Source organism: Salvelinus namaycush, chromosome 18 (assembly GCF_016432855.1).
Source record: "Salvelinus namaycush isolate Seneca chromosome 18, SaNama_1.0, whole genome shotgun sequence".
Taxonomy (NCBI): domain Eukaryota; kingdom Metazoa; phylum Chordata; class Actinopteri; order Salmoniformes; family Salmonidae; genus Salvelinus; species Salvelinus namaycush.
In genome coordinates, this window is record NC_052324.1 from 17,549,965 (window position 1) to 17,570,122 (window position 20,158).

Consider the following 20,158-nt stretch of genomic DNA (forward strand, 5'->3'; position numbering starts at 1 on the left):
AAAGTGGTCGAAAATTACGCACAACGGTCCACGAGCACCTGTGATGCTGACCAAGAAAATCTCTACTATTACCTTGGCCGCGCGCGTAATCGCGTTGCGTTGTGGAAAAATGACAGGAAGATGTTGCATCGCTGAAGTGAAAATGAGACGACGGTGAACAGTCTGTTCTAAAAACAGCAAAATATTGCTCATGTAAATGACCGAAATCAACTATATTATTTACTCATCAAATAAATAAATAAATCCTTGCATGAAATAGGTCATATTCAACGCTTTGATCTGAACGCTTCCATTGAATTTTCTTAGCCTACATTCGGTAGAGCCAAGCCGAGTCCGGGAGAAAAGCCTCACAGCGCTGGACTGTTGCTCCACAACTTTAAGATAAAATAGTACGCTATAGAGATAAGCCTAACAGAAAGCACCACTTTCGCGGCAGAGGATTTTTCTACACATTACTTTTGTTAGGAATTTGACTTTATCATAGCGAACTTGATGATATGTTCGCCACGTTGGTGGCAGCGGTGGGATTATCTCTGGTTTCCCATGTTTGCACCTCTAACTGCGTGCGCTCTCTCTCCATCTCTCTCTGTCCCGAATAGTGTAACGTGCTACTGTCTCTGCCAAGAGGTCTGGATCTGTAGGCCTAAATGTCAGGAGGTAGTGTACTTGCTCTGTAACCCTATGGTTACATGGTTCAAGCCCTTATCCTCAATCTCTAGGCCTTTGTTCTCTATCCTATGCTTCATTTGGTATTTTAAAATACATGTTTGGTTTTGCCAGTCTGTACTGCTAGTATAGTGACATCTTGTGTCTAGATATGGAAATGTAGGCTAGAGGTAAACACTTCCACGAGTCATTAAATTGGATTGGTCCTAAGTAAATTGCATTTATTTCACTCATCAAGTATTGTAAATGAAGAGTTTCCATGTCAAAAACGGCCCACAATTTCTTCCATCCCATAAACTGTCTTTCTCCACATCTTCCAACCTTCTCTGATACAACATGGAGCCCTTTCTGCCGAAAACAATACATTGAATATGCAGTATATAGACTAGTTGGGCCAGTCCTCTTCTTCATAAATAACCTAGGGATTGAATTTGTACAGTACAGTATGTTTATTACATATCTTGCCTCTAGAAGTCACCCATGCTGTGCTTGTCTGTTTCACACATCTATCCACCATGTTACTTGGCTCACCATTGATTGTCTGTGAAAAGACGATCTCTGCTGGCTTTAGAGCAGACTTCTGGAAAGAGGGAATTCGAATGAGTGGTTACAGAGTGCAAATCTATGACTCACGGGCGCAATCTCCCACCGAAGAAACCAACGTCTTGGTTCCCTTTTGGGCGACAGTGATTTTGAAGTCACAGGCAGGGCTACATCACGAGACTTTGAGTGCAACTAATGTCTGCTACATTCACCCCCCTTTGACCTCCTCTCCCACGAAAGAAGATCCCACCGTTGGATGCCATTCACGGCCGGGATCTGAAACCGGATCTTCCACAGAAGAAACCAATGTCTTAACAGTTAGCCCAATAGGTAGCTCCCTTTTGGGCCGAGGGAGACACTGATTTTGAAGTCGCATGCAGGGCTACCTCATCATTAGACCGTGACCCCGACTCACGTCAACTACACACAGGTGGGATCTGAACCCGATCTGAACCTGTCTCTTGGAAAACCAATCTCTTAACCATTAGGCTAAAATGAAATTATCTCATGGGCAGAGGGTGACACAGATTTAAAGTAGTAAGCAGGGCTGCCCATGTCTATGGAAAACCTGATGAGTGTTTGTGGAAACTAGTTGTTTTCATTTAGACACAGACAGGTGTATCCCACACATGACCAATAATAGACCAAATCTATATGAATGGTCAAATACCTACTTTAGATTACTTGTGCTATTATAATAACAGCATGACAGTGTGAACATGTTGGTCTTCTTTTGTCCACACCCAGTGTTTCAATAGTTACAAAAAACACTGCTATTAATGACCTATTTCTCATCCTATGTCCACTGGCAGCCTGAAACGTCAAGCAGTTTCTGCTTCAGATTCTTCCAAAGTTCTGCTTCCAGGCTTCGCTGACATGGTGAAAGCCTGTGACAGAGGTTAGATTCTTCCCAACACACACATTAGTAACAAAAAAAGACTGCTTTATTATATTGTCATATACATAGTATTCAAGGACGAGTAAGTGTGATGTGAGAAGCATGACAATAAGTGATTATGCCACTTTTCGATACTTGATGTATTTTTCTATATTAAAAGTAAAACAAAGAAAAAAATCCATCCCATATTTACAGATATCACAGACACATAGATCAGACAGTTCTGTGTAGATGATGTCTTAGAAATGCCCATGACATGTAACCAATTCATTTGTGTGATAACTAGACAATTACCAATTCATTTGTGTGATAACTAGACAATTACCAATTCATTTGTGTGATTTGTTTCTGTTAATGTATTAACATCACAACATGAAAAACATTCAGGGAGTATTAGTTTAATAAGTTAACTTCTATAACATGTAAGTAGCTGCAGACTTCATATAGCTTGTTTATCTGTCTGGACAGTATTGCTGACCAGATGGAAGTATGGATAACTTAACTGTAGTAGTAACTATGACGATGTGTATTGGATTCACCAGGTAAGCAGGCAATAATGCAGATGTTTGGCGCAGAAGTTTATGTGCACGATGTAAGATGGAGTGAGATGAGAGACAATGCAAAAAGGACAGGATGTGTAAGTCACATGGGTTTCAAAACAAAACATTTGGCATGCTTACAGTAGTCCGTGTCTACATATTAAAAACGTTTTTTGAAGGAGGACCATGAACAAAGATACATTTTTCTTTTTTGTCTGTTTTCCATTTTACTTTCTTTTGCTCGTTGCAGAATTGCATAAAAAGCAGCTGATTATACAGTAGGTGATGCTCCTTCCCGCTCTTGTTGTGTGTTAAACTGTTCTGTCCGCCCCAGATCGCTTCCTCACCACCTTGTCCCCATTGACCTGGTCCACAGCCAGCATCTCCACCTCTGGCTGAGACGGCGCTAGTGGAGGGGTGCTGTGGTGGATGCGGTGTGCCACGCCCACGTGTGCCCGGTGCTGACGGTCCCGTGCCGGGCTGTGGCGGGGGCTGGACGAGCGATCACAGGCGATGGGGGGGATGACGGCAGGCCGGTCTCGTACCATCTGTAAATCAGGCGTGTCTCGAGCTGCCTGCAGAAATGGGGTGGGGTCGGGCATGGCGTCCACCGCCTCCCATAGGACCATCCTCCTCCCATCAGAACCCAGCCGGTACAGCTCGGTTAACTCAGAGTGCAGCGGCTGAGACAGGCTCTTCTTCATGCGGCGTAGAGGGGTCTCAGGGCCAGACTGACGGTCCTTGGCTTTGGGAGGGGTGGGCTTGTAGGAGCTCACAGGGCTGACGTTGGGGCTGGCCTCGGAGGAGCTGCCTGCCAGGAGCTTTTTCTTGGTGGCGTGGAGCTGAGAGGTGAGGTAGGCGATGGTGCTGGCTCTCTGCTCCAGCTCTCCAGACAGGACAGCCAGCTTGTGGCTCTTCATCTTCAGCTCCTCCAGGTACTTCTTCTCCCTTTCCTTGATGGTGTTCTCTAGGACAGAGATCATGGCATTCTTCTGCTCCAGGTCCCTCAGCAGCTCAGTGTTCTCCTCCTCCTTCACTTTCAGCTGAGCCTCAAGCTCCTCACACTTACTGTGGAGCTCCCTGCAGCGTGCCTCACTGCTGTCTGCACACACACAAACAAATCACACTGTTAGACCTCTATATGAAGACAAAACATGCACATTCGCACAACCATCAGAAATCTACACCCTGTTGCAACAAACAAAAGTCACACATACAGTAGCCTGTTTCATTTGGATCCACAATAAAACATTGTCCATTCCTCTCAAAATATTCCATCAGGAGTACAAACAAGGCTGTTTTGCTATTTGTCTGGTAGGGCTGCCATCTGCAGTCAACATACTGTAGGCTTGTGTACAGATATAGGATCTTAATTTGATCACCCTGTTGTTGCAGGAAATTTCCTGCACAGCAGGAAATGCAAACTTGCTTGCTGTTTGGGGTTTTAGGCTGGGTTTCTGTACAGCACTTTGAGATATCAGCTGATGTAAGAAGGGCTATATAAATAAATTTGATTTGATATTCAAGGTTTAAAAATGCTTCTAAAGAAAGTATTTTCCACTTAAAAATGTCAGACTTGATTTGCCTCAACTAAAAATGTCGCAAGCCCTATATAAATGTCAATTAATTATAATCCAGACAATAATTCACATTTCCTGTTACTGCAGGATTATTTTCCTGCTGTGAGAAACTGGTCAAATTAACATCCTACATATGTACATGTCAGACACAAAAAATTGTAAAATTCTTGCTTGAAAAATTGCTCTTTGCTAAGAAGCTATTTCTGGTTCTTTTTGACCATTTTAATGTAAAGGTAAATAACTGTTACCCCGAAATTATATTAAGATAAAAACTGCTGCATTGGGCCTAACGCACACACACACGGCAAATTCCAAATATAGGCTACACATACTGTGTATCCAACCCTCCACACACACACACACACACACAACTTGCGCATAGGTACTTTAACACTAGAACCGCTGGGACTCGAGGAACCCCCCTTCAAGATAATGAGCAGCCAACCTGACTGCAACATTCTAACAGTGTAATCAATACATTTCATATATGCTATCGCAAAAATAATAATTTGGTTGTGTTTATAAAAGGTCTTAGGTAACGTTAGAATATACTAATAGCATTTTCATTCATTTATGTTACTGTAGGCTATATGTAAAAACAAACAACAACAATATTCAAGTGTCCAACACATGTTATTCATGGAGTGCTGGAAAGTGTACGGTGGGAGTCGGGAAGGAGGTACAGGGAGTGAATAATTTCGAACATGGACAAAACAAGAAACACGAGCAGCGTACAGGAGTGACAGTTATAGGGAGGGTAATCAGGCAGGTGATTGAGTCTGATTAGGCGCTGATGCGCGTAACGATGGTGACAGGTGTGCATAATAATAAGCAGCCTGACGAACTCGAGCGCTGGAGAGGGAGTATACGTGCCTTTGTTACAACTATGAAATAGAAAGCATGTGTTAGAAAGCAGTAACAGCTTCTTTCTATAATGACAAAAAAAATAAAAAATACCCCAACCACCAAGACACACGGTGAAATGATGAAAACATCAGTAACCTAAACATCATTATAAGCGCAAAGTGTGCTTGATAAATAGTGAACATCAGGACAGACGCAACAGATGTAAATAATTGTCAATTATTGTCAGCTTGTGCTTACATGGTGTACGTTGCAGATGTTGTTTTTTGCTTCCGATGTAGGGCCTTCTCTCTCAGTGAGGACATTTTGTGCTGATAATCGGCCAGGCTTGTTTTGTAGCAACGCTAACGCTGCAAGTGGATCCATTCGTCTTGGTCTTCTTGCCATTGTAAATTACTCACACTGTGTACTCTAAGTAGGACAGAGTAGACTGATAAGACTGCTTGGATTCGGTGGACTGATATAGGAAACATACCATTTTGAGATTATAATTAGAATAGATCAATACAATAGAATGGCCCACCCTGTTCTTCATTCACAATTGGTGATTACATTATTTTTTAAATGTTTTATTTATTTCACCTTTATTTAACCAGGTAGGCCAGTTGAGAACAAGTTCTCATTTACAACTGCGACCTGGCCGAGATAAAGCAAAGCAGTGCAACACAAACAACAACACAGAGTTACACATGGAATAAATAAACACACAGTCAATAATAAAATAGAAAAAGTCTATATACAGTGTGTGCAAATGAGGTAGGATAAGGGAGGTATTGCAATAAATAGGCCATAGTGGCGAAATAATTACAATATAGCAATTAAACCCTGGAGTGATAGATGTGTAGAAGATGAGTGTGCAAGTAGAGATACTGGGGTGCAAAGGAGCAAAATAAATAACGGTATGAGGATGAGGTAGTTGGATGGGCTATGTACAGGTGCAGTGATCTGTGAGCTGCTCTGACAGCTGGTGCTTAAAGTTAGTGAGGGAGATATGAGTCTCCAGCTTCAGAGATTTTTGCAGTTCGTTCCAGTCATTGGCAGCAGAGAACTGGAAGGAAAGGCGGCCAAAGGAGGAATTGGCTTTGGGGGTGACCAGTAAAATATACCTGCTGGAGCGCGTGCTACGGGTGGGTGCTGCTATGGTGACCAGTGAGCTGAGATAAGGCGGGGCTTTACCTAGCAAAGACTTATAGATGACCTGGAGCCAGTGGGTTTGGCGACGAATATGAAGCGAGGGCCAGCCAACGAGAGCATACAGGTAGCAGTGGTGGGTAGTATATGGGGCTTTGGTGACAAAACGGATGGCACTGTGATAGACTGCATCCAGTTTGCTGAGTAGAGTGTTGGAGGCTATTTTGTAAATGACATTGCCGAAGTCAAGGATCGGTAGGATAGTCCGTTTTACGAGGGTATGTTTGGCAGCATGAGTGAAGGATGCTTTGTTGCGAAATAGGAAGCCGATTCTAGATTTAAGTTTGGATTGGAGATGCTTAGTGTGAGTCTGGAAGGAGAGTTTACAGTTTAACCAGACACCTAGGTATTTGTAGTTGTCCACATATTCTAAGTCAGAACCGTCCAGAGTAGTGATGCAGGTGCGGGAAGCGATCGGTTGAAGAGCATGCATTACATTTTACTTGCAGTTAATAGCAGTTAGAGGTCACGGAAGGAGAGTTGTATGGCATTGAAGCTCTTCCGGAGTTTAGTTAACACAGTGTCCAAAGAAGGGCTAGAAGTATACAGAATTGTGTCGTCTGCGTAGAGGTGGATCAGAGAATCACCAGCAGCAAGAGCGACATCATTGATGTATACAGAGAAAAGAGTCGGCCTGAGGATTGAACCCTGTGGCACCCCCATAGAGACTGCCAGAGAACTGGACAACAGGCCCTCCGATTTGACACACTGAACTCTATCTGAGAAGTAGTTGGTGAACCAGGCGAGGCAGTCATTTGAGAAACCAAGGCTGTTGAGTCTGCCGATAAGAATGCGGTGATTGACAGAGTCGAAAGCCTTGGCCAGGTCGATGAATACAGCTGCACAGTATTTTCTCTTATCGATGGCGGTTATGATATCGTTTAGGACCTTGAGCGTGGCTGAGGTGCACCCATGACCAGCTCGGGAACCAGATTGCATAGCGGAGAAGGTACGGTGGGCTTTCGAATACCTTAGAAAGTATAGATAAAGGTTTGTAGCAGTTTGGGTCTAGAGTGTGTCCCCCTTTGAAGAGGGGGATGACCGCAGCAGCTTTCCAATTTTTGGGGATCTCAGATGATACGAAAGAGAGGTTGAACAGGCTAGTAATAGGGGTTGCAACAATTTCGGTGGATAATTTTAGAAAGAGAGGATCCAGATTGTCCAGCCCGGCTGATTTGCAGGGGTCAAGATTTTGCAGCTCTTTCAGAACATCAGCTGTTTGTATTTGGGTGAAGGAGAAATGTGGGGAGGCTTGGGCAAATTGCTGTGGGGGGTGCAGGGCTGTTGACCGGGGTAGGGGTAGCCAGGTGTAAAGCATCATTGAAATTCTCAATTATCGTGGATTTATTGGTGGTGACAGTGTTTCCTAGCCTGCAGTGGGCAGCTGGGAGGATGTGCTCTTATTCTCCATGGACTTTACAGTGTCCCAGAACTTTTTGTAGGATGCACATTTCTGTTTTAAAAAGATAGCCTTTGCTTTCCTAACTGCCTGTGTATATTGGTTCCTAACTTCCCTGAAAAGTTGCATATCGCAGGGGCTATTCGATGCTAATGCAGCAAGCCACAGGATGTTTTTGTGCTGGTCAAGGGCAGTCAGGTCTGGAGTGAACCAAGGGCTATATCTGTTCCTGGTTCAATTTTATTTGAATGGGGCATGCTTATTTAAGTTGGTGAGGAAAGCACTTTTAAAAGAATAATCAGGCATCCTCTACTGACGGAATGAGGTCAATATCCTTCCAGGATACCCGGGCCAGGTTGACTAGAAAAGCCTGCTCGCTGAAGCGTTTTAGGGAGCTTTTGACAGTGATGAGGGGTGGTCGTTTGACCGCAGACCCATTATGGACGCAGGCAATGAGGCAGTGATCGCTGAGATCCTGGTTGAAGACAGCAGAGGTGTATTTGGAGGGCAGGTTGGTTAGGATGATATCTATGAGGGTGCCCGTGTTTACGGATTTGGGGTTGCACCTGGTAGGTTCATTGATCATTTGTTTGAGATTGAGGGCATCAAGCTTAGATTGTAGGATGGCCGGGGTGTTAAGCATGTCCCAGTTTAGGTCACCTAACAGCACGAGCTCTGAAGATAGATGGGGGTAATCAATTCACATATGGTGTCCAGGGCACAGCTGGGGGCAGAAGGTGGTCTATAGCAAGCGGCAACAGTGAGAGACTTGTTTCTGGGAAAGGTGGATTTTTAAAAGTAGAAGCTGAAATTGTTTGGGCACAGACCTGGATAGTAAGACAGAACTCTGCAGTAGATTGCAACTCCGCCCCATTTGGCAGTTCTATCTTGTCGGAAAATGTTATAGTTAGGGATGGACATTTTTGGTGGTCTTCCTAAGCCAGGATTCAGACATGGCTAGGACATCCGGGTTGGCAGAGTGTGCTAAAGCAGTGAATAAAACAAACTTAGGGAGGAGGCTTATAATGTTAACATGCATGAAACCAAGGCTTTTACGGTTACAGAAGTCAACAAATGAGAGCGCCTGGGAATGGGAGTGGAGCTAGGCACTGCAGTGCCTGGATTAACCTCTACATCACCAAAGGAACAGAAGAGGAGTAGGATAAGGGTACGGCTAAAGGTTATAAGAACTGGTCATCTAGTACGTTCGGAACAGAGAGTAAAAGGAGCAGGTTTCTGGGCACAGTATAATATATTCAAGGCATAATGTACAGACAAAGGTATGGTAGGATGTGAATACAGTGGAGGTAAACCTACGCATTGAGTGATGATGAGAGAGATATTGTCTCTAGAAACATCATTTAAACCAGGTGAGGTCACCACATGTGTGGGAGGTGGAACTAAAGGGTTAGCTAAGGCGTATTGAGCAGAGGTAGAGGCTCTACAGTGAAATAATCACTAACCAAAACAGCAATAGACAAGGCATATTGACATTAGGGAGAGGCATGCGTAGCCGAGTGATCATAGGGGTCCAGTGAGTAGCTCGGCGGGCTGGAGACACGTCGATTCAGACAGCTAGCGGGCCGGGGCTAGCAAGCTAGCAGAAGGGCCTTAGAGGGACGTCGCAACGGAAGAAGTCTGTTGTGGCCCCCTCGTGCTGTTACGTCAGCAGACTAGTCGTGATGGATCAGCAGGGCTCCTTGTGGTAAAAGGGTCAAAATAGGTATAGTGACCAAAGAATTTGTCCGATGGGCCTCTTCAGCTAACAGTCCGATATGCTCTAGACAGCTAGCGGGCCTCGGCTAGCAGGCTAGCAGATGGGCATTCAGGGGACGTCGCAACGGAGGAGCCAGTTGAAAAAACCCCAGATTATGTCGGTAGTCCAGTCGTGATGGAATTAGCGGGGCTCCGTGTCGGTAGTAAAGGGGTCCAGGCCAATTGGCAAAATAGGTATTGTAGCCCAAGGAGTGGCTGATGGACCTCTTTGGCTACCCGGGAGATGGGCGTAGCAAAGGCTAGCTCCAGGCTAATTGGTTCTTGCTTTGGGACAGAGATGTTAGCCAGGAGTAGCCACTCTGAATAGTAGCTAGCTAGCTGCGATGATCCAGGTGAAAAGGTTCAGAGCTTGCGGTAGGAATCTGGAGATATGGAGAAAAATGAGTACGATTTGCTCTGGTTTGAGTCGCGCTGTGCAGACTGGCAAGAGTTGTCCGGGCTAAGGTTAGCTGATGACCACTAGCAGTGGCTAGCTGACTACTAGCTAGTAGCTAGTTAGCTGGCTAGCTTCTGTTGGGGGTTCCGGTTCAAAAGTAAAGAAAATAGCAGATCCACACCACATTGGGTGAGGCGGATTGCAGGAGAGTATGTTGAAGTTGAGGTTAAGAAAAAAAAAAATATATATATATTAGAGGTCGACCGATTATGATTTTTCAACGCCGATACCGATTCCGATTATTGGAGGACCAAAAAAAAGCCGATACCGATTAATCGGCCGATTTTTTAAATGTATTTGTAATAATGACAATTACAACAATACTGAATGAACACTTATTTTAACTTAATATAATACATCAATAAAATCAATTTAGCCTCAAATAAATAATGAAACATGTTCAATTTGGTTTAAATAATGCAAAAACAAAGAGAAGAAAGTAAAAGTGCAATATGTGCCATGTAAAAAAGCTAACGTTTAAGTTCCTTGCTCAGAACATGAGAACATATGAAAGCTGGTGGTTCCTTTTAACATGAGTCTTCAATATTCCCAGGTAAGAAGTTTTAGGTTGTAGTTATTATAGGAATTATAGGACTATTTCTCTCTATACCATTTGTATTTCATATACCTTTGACTATTGGATGTTCTTATAGGCACTTTAGTATTACCAGTGTAACAGTATAGCTTCCGTCCCTCTCCTCGCCCCTACCTGGGCTCGAACCAGTAACACATCGACAACAGCCACCCTCGAAGCATCGTTACCCATCGCTCCACAAAAGCCGCGGCCCTTGCAGATCAAGGGGAACAACTACTCCAAGTCTCAGAGCGAGTGACGTCACCGATTGAAGCGCTATTAGCGCGCACCACGCTAACTAGCTAGCCATTTCACATCGGTTACACCAGCCTAATCTCGGGAGTTGATAGGCTTGAAGTCATAAACAGCTCAATGCTTGAAGAATTGCGAAGAGCTGCAGGCAAAACGCACGAAAGTGCTGTTTGAATGAATGCTTACGAGCATGCTGCTGCCTACCATCGCTCAGTCAGACTGCTATATCAAATATCAAATCATAGACTTAATTATAACATAATAACACACAGAAATACGAGCCTTTGGTCATTAATATGGTCGAATCCGGAAACTATCATTTCGAAAACAAAACGTTTATTCTTTCAGTGAAATACGGAACCGTTCCGTATTTTATCTAATGGGTGGCATCCATAAGTCTAAATATTCCTGTTACATTGCACAACCTTCAATGTTATGTCATAATTACGTACAATTCTGGCAAATTATTTCGCAACAAGCCAGGCGGCCCAAACTATTGCATATACCCTGACTCTGCGTGCAATGAACGCAAGAGAAGTGACACAATTTCACCTGGTTAATATTGCCTGCTAACCTGGATTTCTTTTAGCTAAATATGCAGGTTTAAAAATATATACTTCTGTGTATTGATTTTAAGAAAGGCATTGATGTTTATGGTTAGGTGGTTAGAGCGTTGGACTAGTTAACCGTAAGGTTGCAACATTGAATCCCCGAGCTGACAAGGTAAAAATCTGTCGTTCTGCCCCTGAACAAGGCAGTTAACCCACCGTTCCTAGGCCGTCATTGAAAGTAAGAATGTGTTCTTAACTGACTTGCCTAGTTAAATAAAGGTGTAAAAAAAGTATTTAAAAAAAATCGGTTTCCGATTGTTATGAAAGCTTGAAATCGGCCCTAATTAATCAGCCATTCCGATTAATCGGTCGACCTCTAATATATATATATATGCGAAGAAAAAATATATATACACGGGACACGACAAGACGAGGACAAAGACGTCTGACTGCTACGCCATCTTGGAATCAAGACGTCTGACTGCAACGTACGCTTCCCCTCGCTCATCAAATCACCCATCATACTTTACTTAATTTATTTATTCTGTTCTTATGTATGAAATTAGTTTGGGCATAGTTTAGGTTCAGTTGAGACAATTATCGGTGTGATTAGGCAGGCCCTACTGTCGGGAGAAGGAGGGGAGCAAGCCCTACTGTCGGGAGAAGGAGGGGAGCAAGCCCTACTGTTGGGAGAAGGAGGGGCAACGGGGAAATACCATTTAAAAATAGTTATAACTCCAGTTCTGTTTGTGATTTTAAGATTCTAACAACGACCGTGTGTTACAGTTCATTCGAATGAAAGTATTCAGACCCCTTCACTTTTACCACATTTTGTTACGTTACAGCATTATACTAAAATGCATTAAATAAATAAAAAATCCTCATCAATCTACACACAATACTCCATAATGACAAATCGAAAACAGGTTTTTGGAAATGTTGGCAAAAAAAACAAAAACAGAATTACCTTATTTACATAAGTATTCAGACTCTGCTATGAGACTCGAAATTGAGCTCCGGTGCATCCTGTTTCCATTGCTCATCCTTGAGATGTTTTTATTACGTTGGAGACCACCTGTGTTAAACCCAACTAATTGAGAGGCGAAAGAAACGCACACCTATTTAGGCGAGGTGCTGGCTAGCGGAGTGGCACACTTAAAAAAATAAAAGAGAGCCACACACTAGGAGCTCAGATGCAAAAATGTTATGTCCCAACTAATTGGACATGATTTGGAAAGGCACACACCTGTCTATATAAGGTCCCACAGTTGACAATGCATGTCAGAGCAAAAACCAAGGCATGAGGTCGAAGGAATTGTTTGTAGAGCTCCAAGATAGGATTGTGTCAAGGCAGAGATCTGGGGAAGGGTACGAATACATTTCTGCAGCATTGAAGGTCCCCAAGAACACAGTGGCCTCCATCATTCTTAAATGGAAGAAGTTTTGAACAGCCAAGACTCTTCCTAGAACTGGCCGCCCGGCCAAACTGAGCAATCGGGGCAGAAGGGCCTTGGTAAGGGAGGTGACCAAGAACCCGATGGTCACTCTGAGAGAGCTCCAGAGTTCCTCTGTGGAGACGGGAGAACCTTCCAGAAGGACAACCATCTCTGCAGCACTCCACCAATCAGGCCTTTATGGTAGAGTGGCCAGACGGAAGCCACTCCTCAGTAAAAGGCACATGACAGCCTGCTTAGAGTTTTCCAAAAGGCACCTAAAGGACTCTCAGACCATGAGAAACAAGATTCTCTGGCCTGATGAAACTAAGATTGAACTCTTTGGCCTGAATGCCAATTATCATGTTTGGAGGAAACCTGGCACCATCCCTACAGTGAAGCATGGTTGTGGCAGCATCATGCTGTGGGGATGTTTTTCAGCGGCAGGGACTATGAGACTAGTCAGGATGGAGGGAAAGATGAACGTAGCAAAATACAGCGAGATCCTTGATGAAAATCTACTCTAGCGCAATCAGGACCTCAGATTGGGGCAAATGTTCACCTTCCAACAGGACAACGACCCTAAGCACACAGCTAAGACAATGCAGGAGTGGCTTCGGGAAAAGTCTCTGAATGTCCTTGAGTGGCCCAGCCAGAGCCTGGACTTGAACCCAATCTAATATCTCTGAAGAGACCTGAAAATAGCGGTGCAGCAACGCCCCCCATCCAACCTGACAGAGCTTGAGAGGATCTACAGAGAAGAATGGGAGAAACTCCCCAAATACAGGTGCCAAACTTGTAGCGTCATACCCAAGAAGACTCAATCGCTGCCAAAGGTGCATCAACAAAGTACTGAGTAAAGGTTCTGAATACTTATGTCAATGTGATATTTAAGTTTTATATTTTTTATAAATTAGCAAAAAATTCTAAAGACCTGCTTTCACTTTGTCATTATGGGGTATTGTCTGTAGATTGATGAGGGGGAAAAAACTATTTAATCAATTTTAGAATAAGGCTGTAACGTAACAAAATGTGGAAAAAGTCAATAGGACCGAATACATCCCGATACCCTGTATCTCGGAAATGTCAAGGATGGAAGCGGGCATGACTTTAAAAATGGCAGAGTAATACAAAAATTACATTCATGAGCAGTTCGAATGACTGCTTTAGTGCTTCTAGAGTAAGTACATCCACTGACCATGGACTGAGTCTGTCAGCTGATGTGAGTGATGGTCTACAGAGACTCATCTGCGGTGGGCAGAGAGAGAGAGAGAGAAGAGCTCCTGTCTCAAATTACAGATCTGGTCAATAGCAAGGTCACAGCACTGCTCTGACCTTCATCATTGCTCTTCATCCTCCCCTTACCACATCAACACAGCTCCTACCTCGCCTCACCCCACCCCATTAGCATTGATCAGACACACATTCACAAGCAGCTACTGTACAGATATAGCCTAGCTATTAGCTCTCTGTATCAGATAGATAGGCCTATATCATACTGTAGAGCCTACATAATGATGTCTACCCAACACAACCCATCTGTCACGTAGAGTAGGCCAGAAGGCTAAACTGGAAAACCTAACCTCTATCAAAATAAAAAGATGGCGGAACCGCAAAAGTTCTTCTGTGCAAAGGTGTTTATTTACAAGGTGATTCCGGAACAAAAAAACAACAGTACTGCCATCAAACGTCTACCTTATGGGACAGCTTAAAACAATGCTGCCCCATCCACAGCTCAATCCAAAAATGCCTCTCATGAACTGAAAGAGAGGCTCCTTTTGTAGGGCTAGCCCCTCCCCTCAGAACAATTAACACTAATTAATTAAGCAATTAACTATACAAACCTACATTTTCCATTAACTAAACCTACTAAAGGATATACATTGCAACACGTTTTTTAAACAATACCACAACATTTACAACATTACATCACTACTGACAGTATCTTTCAATATGCCCATATGCCCATTTACATTAATGAGCCATTTGGGACAGGCACTATAAAGTCAGCCCAATCCCTTATCTCGGGTCCTTTTCCAGCATACCCAGAAGCTACAGAGATGGAGAGAGAGAGGAACAGAACGAACAAACAAAGCGCTCATCCACAACATTGATAAGTATAATAAATATTGCATATCTTAAATATGAACACTGACAAGTATGAAATGTATGTACTAAGACAGAAGTTAATTTGTGTGTCGACCCACATTGTTAACTTATCTTATAACGGAGCAGGGAGGAGTGATGAATGTGTGCGTGCGTTAAAGAACCAAATGCTGCCCGCGGCCAGTGACGGACTTCTACGTCACACCATCTACATCTAATACTAGAGTATACATCTATTTTCTATACTGGGCAGTCTGGTATATTTCCTATCAGCTTAATGGGCGGGGGGTGATGATTGGCGTTTCTTTACCAGCCGAGAGAGGGGATGTCGTCTTTGTTTTGAGCCACTGAGCCCTGCCTGCTGCACTAAGTAGGTCACAGACTGTCCATTAGTGCCGTGACACATCATCTAATTTCCTGCACTGAAATCTGCGTGTTGTCCCACACTAACCTGCTACTGTCTCTGACAATAGCCCCCACAGTACCGTGCTGTCTGCACTGCACAGAGCCCCTTTACAGGATACACAAGGTAACATTAAGTGAGATATGTTACCTGTCGTACAACCCACTGTTATTCTGTAACAGTGAACTGACTGATTTCCCATTCAATAATTCAGAAGCACAAAAGACATCAAAGATCAAGCCTGATTTCAGAACCATGATCTGTTTTGCTTTTCTATCATTCTTTTTTGCTTGGGTCCATGGCTAGAGATGCTACAAAGTGTGAGTATCAGCCCACTGTTCTCTGGCAAGTATATAAAGCTATTTCAGCTGCTTAATCAAGACTGTAATGGTGTCCTGAAAGATGAAGGTGGGAGGGCCTTGACTTCTGCCCATTGTTAATAGTATTTCTGTAGTACTGACCGTATACAGAATATCTAACATCATCACATTGATTGCTATATTTTCTACCTATTGCACAGATCCAATGTGATTCATGTTCAATTCCTATTTGAGTCTGTCTACTACGTGGTCAAATCCCAGAGTTGGACCTCTGTGTGGTTCTACTGCATGCTGATTGTAAGTTATCCTGTGTATATAATCTAGACTTCTGTTTGACTCTGTGACATGTCCATGGTAACGTGGGGGAGGGGGCTGTGCTATGAGCTTGACGGTGAGCTGACAGTGAAAGGAGGACAGTGCCCTGAACAGCAGGGGGTCCCGGCCGCAGCGCACCGCTTCCTGGGTGGAAGAGTGTTACCAGGATACAGCACAAGCCTTCTGCTCTCTCCCATTCCCAGGGCTAAGACATACAGAGGCCTCTGTTCTGTTCTGCTGCAGAAAGTCTTATTTATAGCTTTGCAGGTTTTAGTACCTGGGTTGTTCATTGGCACTGCCACTGTTTTCAAACAGCCAGTGTGAAGGCAAGCAGAGAGCGATTTTTAGTTCACATAGGCTATATAATATCATGAACAATATACCTGCCAGTATGATAGTTTGCAGAGGCATTGAAAATATATCCATTTAATTTAAAAAAATGTCCAATCAAAGTGAAATCAGTGTCAAAGAGAATAACTACAAGTGGTAAAACATCAATGGCTACATTCCATGTCTCTGTCTAACAGTGTACTATACTGCCAGTGCTGGCATTACTTACACAATGACAGCAGAGTCAAGTCAAAACAGAGAGAGAGAGTTCCCACAGAATTACATCTAGAAAAATTGTGAGAAAATGAACTGACTGGATCCCACCCCAGTAAAAAAGTAGTAATCTCTCAATAACTATGGTATTACTATGTAATAATTAAGTATTGAAAAAGTCAGGCCAAGTGTGTGTGCCTGGAGTCACGTTATGAAAGGAAGCCTGTTAAACATCTTACCTGTTGGATCTGAACTTCTCACTGTCAGCTCATATGTCAAGTCTGTGAAAAGAGAAGAGGATCAAATGTCACCGTCATACCAGGAAGTGACATCCTCAGCTCTGACAGGAGTGGTGTGGTGGCATAAAGGAGAGTGCTATTCAGAGAGCCTGTCTAGCAGCTCTAGTGGAGAGCAGGGTTTTTTCTGGATCAAAATGTGGATTAGATGTTGGGCGTGGCCAGGGCGTGGGAGTAGGCGTGGCCAATGGCGTGGTCGCCTACCCTAAATTTTAGAGGCTATCCTGTTGGCCACAAAGACAACATTTTGCTGTTTTAAAGCAAATTTCATGAAATTCTACACATTTTGCCAAGACTTATGGCTATCTGAGTGACTCAAATAACAAAATCAATGCATAATTTTGGAGTTTTAGATTCTCCCTGACGGTCTAGATTTTATTTTGGTGTTTGTTAGTTGTCAAATATGTTGTTTAAAAAATATATATATTGGTCCATTTTCTTTTCTACATTGTTTATATCTGGTTTTAGTAATTGGAGTTAACACAGATTTTTTATTTTTTTATTTTTCTGTGCAGAAAACCCCCTGAGAGAGGTGAGATGGCAGGCCTCTACAGATGGGCTAGGATTAGTGAGAGTCACAGGCTAGCTTAGCAATGGCAGCAGATTGTCTAAGGATAGTTGACAACCTGGGCCAAAGCACAGAGCGATGAATTTAATGGACCCGGCCCTTGCTAGCCACTCTGGTGTGGTACGCTCTGGTTTGTGGCTCAGGGTATCATGATTCACTTATGGTTAATCCTGTTTACCTTTGCAGCGTTGCTGTTCTGTGATCTAATGTGACTGCATGTTGTTCAAGCAGAACTGTAAATGAATATTCACCATGTATGACTCAGAATGTAATAGTCTACCAAGTGAGCTTGCAATCCAGGTGTTGAGAAAGTTTTCCTTCGGTTGCGCGTGAGTATGCTTTCATATTCTATAACAGTCTGGGTTCACACAGTTTTTGACAGATGGAATTTCATGACTTTCCATGACCAACAATTAGCGGCGTCTCTATCTACGTATAGAAAAGTATGCGTAATGTGGTATCGATACCGGGAGGCTGCTCTTTGATCCCATGTACCATCTCCTGTCATTGAGCAAGGCACTTAACCCCCCACAAAGTAATAAAACACATGTGATCAGCCCTAAGGCTGGAGAGCTACTGAGTGTGCAGGCTTTTGATCAAGCCCTGCTCAAACACATCAGAGCCAGTTTATCAAGGTCCGGTTGAGCAGCTCATTTCTAAAATGTGGTTTGTTAGAGGGGGACTTGAATAAAAACCTGCACAACCATTAGCTCTCCTGAAGGATGGTTGATCACACTTGATGTAAAACATTGCAACCCGAATACGTTTTATGCCTTTTGAAATAATTAGCTCATTCAATATATCAAAGATCAAATGGCTATGTTAGGTTACACATCTTTTTATTCAGAAGAAGCAAGTCCGCAATTTTTCAGGAAATGTACCCTTTCGAGTTTAGCCATATTTATCTTAGAAGTGTTAACTTTGCAGGCTGACTAGCATCTATTGAGTTCCAATGTCCCCTACATTGGATGCTCAAATCAACTGGAAGTATCGACAAAACAAGTTTTGAAGCCACATAATCCAAAATAAAGCTACATCTGATCTTTTTTCCTAAAATGAATGTTTACGATTCACAAATTATTATTTGTATCGCATGATTTGATTCACCGCATTGAACCGATTCCCAACTAATATAATGGCGAAGTGAATTATTTGTTTCATCAAAAATAATTGTTTAAATTAATAATTTGAATCGTTCAAAAAAGTAAATCAACTTTCTATGACCTTTTTCGCAAGTGTTGGTCGAATGTCTTTGGGAACATAACAAAATATATGCTAATAATAGCTAAACAGTTAACTAGAGGGTACAAGATATGTTTTGATTTGGCTACCTAGTTAATCTGTTCTCTATCATATTTTATAGGCCTACCTGTTGCTGCAATGTCCGACTGTCACTCTCTCCTTAAGCAACGGCAAACTGGGTCTCGCACTATGCGAGTGGTGTGCACAAACACAGATGCAATATTGTCATTCCGATTCTGGCTGATATGTTGATTTTTATTTGATGGATACATAAAAAATAATAATAATAATAACATTTTAGGATTTTATCGTTTTCCAAAACTTTTCCAGGCCTGGAAAACACAATTTTCAAATTCCAATACTTTCCCAGGATTTTCATGACTGTACGAACCCTGTAAAGTGTATGTATTTAGGTCTAGTTCAAGTTTAGTTTGAGGTTTAGCATGTTCACCTGTACAGTGCTGTTGTAGTTTGCGGATCTCTGCATGTAGACCTTTCAGTGTCTTGGCATGGTCCTGCTGGAGGAAGAGCAGGTTCTTCTGGGCGCTGTGCAGATTATTCTCTAGGGTACCAATGGGGGATGCCATGGCAGACGATGCAGTAGAAACACACCAGTTCTAGAGACCTGCAAACATAGATGACAGAGAGACAACATCAAAACAAGAGCCGTACCATCTGGGGTTCAGTGCTTAGCCTAAATGCTCCCCCTTTCACCCATTTGGGATGTGCTCCAGCTTTACTTTGCCTTTGATTTTTCTTACTTTTGGGATGAGGATAACTCAATATATAGTGAATAAAAATATATACGCAACATACAACATTTTAAAAGATTTTACTGAGTTACAGTTCATAGAAGGAAATCAGTCAATTGAAATATAGTAAATTCATTAGGCCCTAATCTATGGCTCTACATGACTGGGCAGGGGCGCAGCAATGAGTGGGCCTGGGAGGGCATAGGCCCACCCACTTGGGAGCCAGGCCCACCTACTGGGAGCCAGACCTAGCCAATCAGAATTCGTTTTTCCCTACAAAAGGGCTTTATTTCAGACAGAAATACTCCTCAGAATGCCCCCCATCCTCAGAAAATCCCGAAGGTGAAGAAGCCGGATGTGGAGGTCCTTGGCTGGAATGGTTACACGTGGTCTGCGGTTGTGAGGAAGGTTGGACGTACTGCCAAATTCTAGAAAATGACGTTGGAGGCGGCATATGGTAGAGAAATTAACATTCAATTCTCTGGCAACAGCTATGTTGGACATTCCTGCAGTCAGCATGCCAATTGCACACTCCCTCAAAACATCTGTAGCATTGTGTTGTGTGACAAAACTGCACAATTTAGAGTAGCCTTTTATTGTACCCAGCACATGGTGCACCTGTGTAATGATCATGCTGTTAAATCAGCTTCTTGATATGCCACACCTGTCAGGTGGATGGATTATCTTGGCAAAGGAGAAATGCCCACTAACACGGGTGTAAACAAATTTGGTCACAAAATTTGAGAGAAATAAGCTTTTTGTGCGTATGGAACATTTCAGGGATTTATTTAATGAAACACGAGACCATCACTTTACATGTTGCGTTTATATATTTGTTCAGTATACTTTAAAAATGACTCAAACCAAATCGGGACTATGTAGAAATTTTAATGAATCGAGTACATTTATAC

At 43.0% G+C, this 20,158-nt stretch overlaps 2 protein-coding genes across 3 annotated transcripts in view; both read right to left on the reverse strand.

Moving 5' to 3' along the window:
• LOC120063186 (E3 ubiquitin-protein ligase DTX1-like) overlaps positions 1-559 on the reverse strand; it is a 67,464-nt gene extending 66,905 nt beyond the window's left edge. Inside the window, exon 1 of one of the 2 annotated variants that reach the window (XM_039013395.1) lies at positions 73-555. The gene's annotated coding sequence lies outside the window, so the exon portion shown is untranslated. Of the gene's footprint in view, positions 1-72 lie in introns of both variants that reach the window. The other variant, XM_039013396.1, reaches the window with a different exon arrangement.
• A 2,223-nt stretch (positions 560-2,782) lies between these two features.
• Positions 2,783-19,082, reverse strand: LOC120062725 (coiled-coil domain-containing protein 92-like). The gene is made up of 3 exons (XM_039012785.1): positions 18,947-19,082; positions 16,629-16,670; positions 2,783-3,748 (listed from the first exon to the last, which is right to left on the reverse strand). Exons 1-3 carry the CDS (start codon positions 19,080-19,082, stop codon positions 2,958-2,960), a joined length of 969 nt encoding a protein of 322 aa, XP_038868713.1. The 3' UTR covers positions 2,783-2,957.
• Positions 19,083-20,158: the final 1,076 nt, after the last annotated feature.